This window comes from Styela clava, chromosome 13 (assembly GCF_964204865.1).
Source record: "Styela clava chromosome 13, kaStyClav1.hap1.2, whole genome shotgun sequence".
Lineage (NCBI taxonomy): Eukaryota > Metazoa > Chordata > Ascidiacea > Stolidobranchia > Styelidae > Styela > Styela clava.
Genome location: NC_135262.1, coordinates 1,388,997 through 1,397,895, shown reverse-complemented (window position 1 = coordinate 1,397,895; position 8,899 = coordinate 1,388,997). Strand labels below are relative to the sequence as shown.

The 8,899-nt window shown below is 34.8% G+C and overlaps 1 protein-coding gene across 1 annotated transcript; it reads right to left on the bottom strand.

The window, feature by feature from the left end:
• Positions 1 to 33: 33 nt before the first annotated feature.
• Positions 34 to 7,328, bottom strand: LOC120332191 (docking protein 1-like). The gene has a single exon (XM_039399395.2). The coding sequence runs from the start codon at positions 7,218 to 7,220 to the stop codon at positions 5,913 to 5,915; it is 1,308 nt and encodes a 435-aa protein (XP_039255329.2). The 5' UTR covers positions 7,221 to 7,328; the 3' UTR covers positions 34 to 5,912.
• Between the last annotated feature and the right edge of the window lie 1,571 nt (positions 7,329 to 8,899).

Genomic DNA, 8,899 nt, shown 5'->3' with positions numbered 1-8,899 from the left:
ACATAGTAACTAATCTAAAGCTATTCCTGTGACCTATAGCATAAAACAAAAAGTACATTAATAAACATTCAATACATGATATCTTTTTAATAATAATAATAAAATTACACGCTTGAAGAATTTTAAGGCACAATTATACAGAGCCCAAAATTAATGAAATGGTTGTTGACATTATTGGAAATTGAAAAATTATAATGCAGAGCTCGAAACAAATGGAATGACTGTTGACATGTTTTAAGTACAAAAAAACATGAAGGGTTCGAATTCATTTGTTGAAAACTGTGATTGGTGAAGATAATGCGAAAAATTCAATTCACATATCACTACATATGGTTGACTAACAAAAAGGGTAAACATCCAGGCACATTCAACTAAGATTTATATGTGCACTTGTATATGCTGTCTAAGTCCAACGACTGATGCAAACACACCCCTTACACATTACTAACCAGAAATTGTCGACAGGGGCAAATTGGAGACCTACATCATACATTGGCATGCTAGTAGTCTTATAGCATATTTTCATGCTAAATTTCCGGCATTGCAAGCGCTTGGAAGAAATTAGAAGAAATGACCAGCAGAAAATCCCTTAGTTCAATTCAATCAGGACGGAGCCAATAGTCAAACTTAGCTTTGCTTACTTAAAACCTATTATTTCCAAAGCAAATTTTCAATCAATTTCGAGCACTGTAATCAACTATAAGGCACAATGTATAAGGCAGCATATAAGTATAGGATTGAAATAAAACAATTACATAGCGGCATAATCTCAAGTTAGCTTTTTAAGTACAATAATAGTAAAAAAAAATTCAATTCGGTCGAAAAAATTCAAACTGCTATTATTATAGGGTTAATATTGCAAGGTTAAATGCACATTGATATTTGATGAAGTGAAAATTGTCATGAATAGTAAGGTGTGGAGTCAAGAGTTTGATATGCTCTCATTGATACTGGAGTTTAGGGGCGTAGCCATGAGGGGGAGGGGCAGGGTTTATGGGTCTGAACACCCCCTTTTAAAATGTAACGCTTTTTAGACCCCAAGAATCTTGATAACACTTTCCAGCCAGAACCGCAAGCTCTCACGGTCTGACTTGGCAATTGGAAATTTGCTTTCAAAATTTGGGTCCTTAGGGTTATAAGGAATTAATTTATTTTGAGGTTGGATTTACCAACAACTTCCTGAAGTCAAAGTCAAATTTTAAAATTCTCTGGATTTAAAATTTTTGATTTTTGATGTAGATCATCGGGGTCAGAATATTTAACAGAAACTTAAAAATCCATGATTTCACCAAATTCAAAAAAAATTTCAGATTTTCAATACTGTCGTATGAGTGTTATTCAATTCTTTCAAACATTAACTCAGAGATGTTGAAATTGAAATAAAAATCGCGCACACTTTCATTTTCAAAACGATCAAGGTACGAACGACATTGTTACTGTTTCCATTGACAACAGCAAATACTGAATCCGAACAAGGAAATCATAATCTGAGACAAAAAGGTTTTCTTCAACAGGCAATTAAAGAGGGTTCATTCGCCAGAAAATTGCTGTCAATTTGTTTTTTGTTTAGAATACCGCATGTTTTATTGATATGAGTTGGAGTTGTATGTTTAAACTCCCTGAGGTGTCAAAATTTTGAATTCTCTAGAGTTGAAAATTTTAAATTTTAATATTGGTAATTGCGGCCAAATTTCTGACAAAAATAAAAAAAAAACTGAATTCTTTAAAGTCAGAGTTGAATTTGAAATTTTTGAAAAAAGCTGACCGAGTATTTTAAACTGACAAGCAAAGAAAGGCTTGCATATACAAAAGTTTTTTTTATCAAAATTTGGTCTTCTAAGAGGTCTAAGCTGAACTAAAAAAAATATCTTTTAACTGAGAGTTAGAAGACATTTTTTGAAAGAGTTCAGAGTTTGGGAATAAAATGTAAATTTTCTCAGACATCTCAGCCATGCTAAAAATAATTTTTTCATGTACATTATTATATTCTAGATAAATACGAACATAAAAAATTGCAGCATAATTATAGAAACGCACAAAAAAAAACAATTTATCATTATTTTCTACAAAAAAAGAAACACTTGAAATATTGTCATGTATAATAGTATTGCTTCACGTTTCAACAAATTCATAACATTTTGTCTAACCAAAATCAGTCTTCATGCAACAAAAAATCACTGGCAGACAGTGTTAGGTACACTTCCCAGCGCAAGTTCACTAAACACAGTTCCCTTTCAAAATAAAATGACGAGTAACAGGTAGTGAACAAGCCATTATAAGAAGGACAAGTTCTAAGGAAGTTAATTAAAATCGGTGAACACTATAAACACACCACAATTTGTATTCCCTGTTAATAATTAATGAACGAATTGACACAGAATGCAGAAGCAGGTTGTGAACCTGGCCCCTATTGCCCAGAGCTGTGACAACTAATCATAGTCTTGAATTGGAGAGAATCAAAATTTTCTCTCGGGCATTGGTGGGGTAGTGAAAATTTTAATTATTCAAAAGTCTAAGATTATAATGGAACTTTACCACGGCTCCCTTTAAATAATCGGGCATAAATGATCTTCAATAGTAAAATTGCAAAAATGAAATCAAATTTATAACAATAAATACATAACAATATATCCACAAAAAAAATAATCAACAGTTTACAACCTGATTGTTTTTGGTAAAAGCATGACAAAAATATCTCCCAAAAAATTGTTGAGTACAAGGTTTTTAAAAATTTATTTTTGTCTACTTTGGCACTATTCGGACTTCTATACCCTGTTAAGAATGACCAATGGACCCTAACTGGTCAGAATATTATTATTCTATGTCGCCAGGTCGCACTTGAACGCTTTCAAAATCGCTGTTGGCCAATCTTTGATAGCATAGGCTAGCCATGCATTATTATTCAATACTTTTTACTATGAATCTATGATGCATCAATATACCAACCTGACCGTAATTTCTTCAGACATAGACATTAGGTTCAATGAATTACATTATATTTTTATAAAGTAATTTTTGTTACATATTTCATAAATGGAATTTTTGATTTTCTGTCATTATGAACCTTTTGGGCAGGTTCAAGGTTGTAACTGTTTTAGTTCTGATTTTAGGTAGTGCCTTGTGTCCATTTTTGATTTGGCCGTTTTTAAACCAAACTATAACAAAATTATGATGTAATTTATTAAACATTAACTCAGCGATAGTGAAATCGAAATAAATCGAAAACCACTTTCATTTTTATAACAATCAAAATTTGACATTGGTATTGTTTCCGTTGGCAACAGCAAATAAGGAATCCTAGCAAGGAAAGCCAAGAACAGATAATTTGGGGTTCTGGATGAAATTTCCAATAAACACAATAAATAAACACAAATTAATATAGCAAGACATTTTAAATGTTCACATTGGTCATGACTTGAATATTTTAGGCAACAAGAAGTCGTTATCGTTGACAAAGTCAGCTATTTTAATGAGTTGCATGATCGCGGCCCCTGTTTTACAAGCCGCTGCATGAAAATTTTGATTCTGATTTTCCAAACCCCACCCTTTAAAAAGACTTGCTACGCCCCTGGATACCATAGAGAGTTTTTTGTCACTTAAAGGTGTATTGAATAAAGTAAAAAAAGGTGATCAAAATAAAATGAAAAACCTGGTTAAGATATATTACCCTGGTAAGATTATGAATACCCTGTATATCTATTATTGCATGTTCAAAAATATCATTACATCATACTCAGAAACGTAGATAATTATTCAGTTTTTGGCCAACTCTAGTAAGATTTGGCCCTATATTATGTTTGTATCAACTGTGCGGCTTTTTGTTCCAGGAAAAAGCATACCTATACATGTCATTATCAATATACATTCCAGCGATTAATGAACGTTAAAAATAGGAATCTGTGACGATTCAGCATTTATGAGTAATGCACATTACATGTATGTAACCGACCATGAGTCATTACCTTAGCATGGCTGTTGCATGGAAATTTTTTTGAAGTATTTATATCAAATCATATATGGTGTGAATTTGATTATCGTATTTCAAACACTGATTAGGCTTGTTATGTGGATGCTTTTTAATTTTGGTTAAAAAAATTTGGACAGACATTATAGTACATATCTAGAATCCTGTCTTGTCAATAATTTGGATTTTAAAAAGCTCAAAGGAATATACATATTGTTCATAATGTCCTGTTACAAAAATTTTGCTATAAAGTCAGCAGGATATACAGGATAAAGTCTATGATAAAGTCCTTTAGAATTTCAATTTTGTTATGAAGTCAGTTCTCAAGATATCTTAACCAGGTTTTTTGTTTTTTAATCAGTAATTGTTTAAGAATTTTCACTTCCTTCAATACACCTCCATATGCCAACAAGAAAAACCATTAGATTTTTCATCATACCAAAAATACACTTTATACGAACAAGGAACAATATATTGAAGAAACATAAATATTGCATTTCAGGATGGAGGGAGACGCAATAAGTCAAAACTGTTTAAAACGCAGCGACACCTTCGATTAGATCTAATGGTCAGTAATACGAAAGAAAGGAGCCTAACTTCATATGTTCAAAGCGGTTTAGAGCAAAAAAAAATTTGCAACTTTAACAGTACTATTCCCACTTTGAATGTAAGGCTTGGGACCAACTCTTCTATCAGTACTCTTTCCACTTTCAGTTGAGGGCCCAAGACCTTGCTTTGAGCAAACTTATAACTCTGCTATCAGTACTCTTTTAATTTTAATTGAGGGCTCGAGACATTGCCTTGATCAAACTTGCAACCTCTCAATCAATATTTTTTTCAATTTTAGTCAAGAGCTTGGGACCATCACTTCTATCAGTACTCTTCACACTTTTAGTTGAGGGCCCGAGAGCTTGCTTTGAGCAAACTTATAACTCTGCTATCAGTACTCTTTCAATTTTAGTTGAGGGCTTGGGACCTTGTTTTAGGCAATTGAGGGCACGACACCTTGCTCTGAGCAAACTTATAACTCTGCTATCAGTACTCTTTTAATTTTAGTTGAGGGCTCAAGACATTGCTCTGATCAAAATTGCAATAGTATATTATTCACTTATGGTCATTTCTGAGTCTTGGTAGGAAATAGAAAATAAGTCTGTTTTACCCATCCATATTTCTCTATGTCTGCGGTAGCTCAGTATTGGAAAATGAAACAATAAAATATTAACTTCTATCAAAGAGTGTTATGGATTATTAAGTAAAACATATAAGCAAAGATCACAATAATCTATTAATAAAACAATGACAATATTTGCAATAAAAATGCATATTTTCTTGGATATATATGTTTGAAAATAAGTAAAAGGAAAAAAAAAATTTTTACAGATAAAAGGGACTGGCTTGGTGTTGGCCAAAAATGGGAATAAACTGTCCAAAAGTATTCCTCTTGGCAGCATAATTTCATCCCAACAGAACATGCCTTGTGCTGTCAAGTCATGCTTCAATGCTGCTAGGATTCAGTCAAATCATGTAATTTAGAAATAAATTGGGTCTACATACATGGTCCTATTTGCCATTTGATGAATAACTTGCCTTGAGGGCCATTAGCTTGCCATATAGGCAGAAGGTTAGAAATAGGGATGGGTGGATGTACGGTACCAATCGCCGTTTAAATGGCCTCTCCAATAGAGGGCTATTGGGCAGCCATATAGACAGTATAGGGATGGAAAGATGGCCCCAATTGCTATTTAAATGGCTTCCTCTGTAGGAACTATTGGTTTCTGTTTTGGACAGCAGATTTGATTTTTGAAGCAAGCATATAGAATGCTTAAGACAGCAGGAGAATCCATTTTGAAAAAAAGAAATATTCTAAAAGTAGATTAAATTTTTTTTAAATATCTCCCAGTCTCTAGTATACAGTAAGAAACTTCTCCAAAAAGATTAGTGAAGTATATCATTTCCTTTGTACTTTATCATAGAGGCCTTCCTCGTCAGTAGAAAGACCTGACAACCGTTGATTAATCGATCCAGCTGTAGCATAAGTAGTATCTTCTTCATTCCACTTTGAATCGAGAGAATCGTATTGGTTGTCGCTACTTGTGTTTGAAAAACGCTTCGCAATTCCAGTTCCTTCGAAATCGAGACGGCCATAAGCTTGCGCATCTGAGTCACCGGAAAGATTTGTAGCCTCGGCGTACATTGCTTCTTCTACTTGGGGCGGTGGGGGTGGGGCCGGTAAACTTTGACCTTTCATACCTTTTTTGTCTTTCTTTTTGGGATTCGATCGGTCTGGTTTTTGAGGTCCAAGTTTCCCCCCTTTGCCTTTTGAAGTAGGATTTTCTGGTTTGCCTTTCTGTCCCTTCTTTGAGGGTTTTGAGTTTACTGGTTCGTTGTAGATAGACTCTTCAATACTTGCTGCGCTTTTTCTCATGTCTAGTGGGTTATCGTATTCACTTTCGCCGTCTCTAAACGGAGATGGAGGAACAGAGGTTTGAATCAATGGGCTATCAGGAGGTTTAAAAGTTGGGGAAACACCTGCTTTCGTGCTTGATGTGCTGTGAGCACGGCCTCTTTCTGCAAGATTACGAACTTTATTATCAACATCTTGAAAAATCGCGTTGTAATGATCAGTAATGAAGTAAAACATTCCCGGTCCTGTAGGACAACGCCGGCCTGCTTCGAGAGAAAATTCTTGCTTGTCGCGCCCATATTTTCGTAATAATTGTAGTGGCCACCTGGTAATGACTTGCTTCGTTCCTTTATCACGTAATTCAACATCTTCCGCTGAGACGACAAGAGAATACATCCCACTCAATTTTAATTTGTTGACAACATCGTTTTGTTTGATGACAACATCATATCCGTCCTCTTCATACTGTTGGTAAATAACGTTATCTGTAAGACCGGCTCCCCCGAAGATAACGCTACTCATTGAAGCGTACCATAATTCCATATCGTCTTCAGAATCGGTTTGAAAAAGTTGCTCTTTGCTGTCATCAAATGTCAGCGTGATATAGAAATCAACCTTTTTTCCTTCATAGACTGGCTTACGTGTGATCGTAGCGCAGGACTCGAGACTAATAATATGTTTTTTCGGGCCTTTGTTCCGTTTCTCGTACTGGTCTTTTGAATCGTATACTTCTAGTCTAGAGACACCATGTGGGGATCTTTTAAACAATGCAACATATCGCTTTTGGAATTTTTTGACGAGGCCACTAACTTTTTGAACATGTAGAACTCCAGAGCGTACCTCGCTCGCCATTATATCGAACAGAATTTTTGCAACGTAATACCAAGTATTTTTTTAATTTATTTTATTATTTATATATATTATTAAAATCTGAAATTTCATAAATTGCCTTTAGGGTAGGAATCTAAATTCAGTCCATTTCTCTTTCTTATTTTGTCAAATTTAAATCCATTGCTCAATCGAATTTATGAATATGATAATTTTGTTTTGTTCAAATATATCATTTTAATTTAGTTGCATGAACCCAATTTTCCAGGTAATTCAGGCGATATTATTAAGCATATAAGTATACAATACTTCATTTAAAATTCATTCCATTTCCCTCTGATAAACTATTCCCAGTTGAAAACTCATAACTAAAAAATCGTTCTTTAGCATTCTAGAAGTTTAAAATAATAATTTAAATTATTATGATCTTTCATAATTGCAGGTGAAACTTGTTAAACTATGATCTAAAAAAAGCTTATACTTGCTATTTCGTGGAAAGAGATTATGCTATTCTTATTTATTCTCATAATTGTTCGTCCGTTTGTTGTTGTTTTGTTTTATGTCAGAGTGATTGAAATAAAACTGATTTATTGATCGATAATACCATCTCGTTCAAGCTGCATTTCAGAACACAACACCCTAATGCTATGGTACCAATAATTTAAACAAACAAAAACTTTAACACAGGTAATTTTAGAATTCACGTTAAAACAACAATCGACTACATCCCGGGTCTAGTATAGTTTAGTACCACAAGTGCTTCCAGTGGGCGTAGCATATCGATTTTTGCATATGTTATTCCTAACCCTCACCTGACTATGCCATTCAAAAATTACGTCACTACGACGTCACCATCACGTCATAGGGATTGCCAAAGTATAATTACGATCGCCCGAAATGGCATCTGCGCCGCCGATCAGAACTTGCTAAAGCCGGCGATCTCTTTCCTATCGTGATCGTTGCGACGAGAAAACGAGAGAAATAGCTTGCTCGATTTCGGGTTATCGTCTGCGCGTTTTGGACGACCATCCGCATACTTCGGTGAGCCTTATTACGCCACTGTGACGTCGGAATGACGTAATTTTTCGGTGACGTAGTCAGGTGGGGGTTAGGATTGACATATGCAAAAATTGTTGAGCCAGGCCAACTAGAAGTGGATGTGGTACTAAACTATACCGTAAAACCGGCTAACTTCGGATGCCTTGTAACTTCGGATGAAATTTTCAATTGTTTAAATCTCGACTAAATTGCGTCATATTGTGCTTCTGGTAGTTTCTCTAGAGAGTCCTTATATATCTGAATCTGTTATCATGATCAATCGCGCAATTTTATTTATTATTTGATTGAAAAATCACGTTTTAGCAAAAAATTTACACTCCGTTTTCGAGCGGCTCAAATCGTGACTTCTAACTGCGCTAACTTCGTCAAAACACCGTCATTCGATAGAGGGCGTTACCAATGTATTACAAAATTAGACTGATCGCGAGATGTCGCAGGAGACTCGAGAAACAATTAAAACTCAAATTGTCTTTTTACATCAAAATAATAGCATTTGACGCACACATTGAACCGACGTCACCCTGACGTCGCTCGCTTCGAAGACGACGTCATGTTGCGTCGCCGTTACAGATTTGACGCCAGACATTAGGGCGCATTAGGGCGGAGTTGGCGTATATTTGAAAATAACAGCGATATTTTGTTCG

Excerpts from the sequence above, each read along its gene's own strand:
- LOC120332191 (XM_039399395.2), bottom strand. The coding sequence starts at position 7,220 with ATGGCGAGCGAGGTACGCTCTGGAGTTCTACATGTTCAAAAAGTTAGT.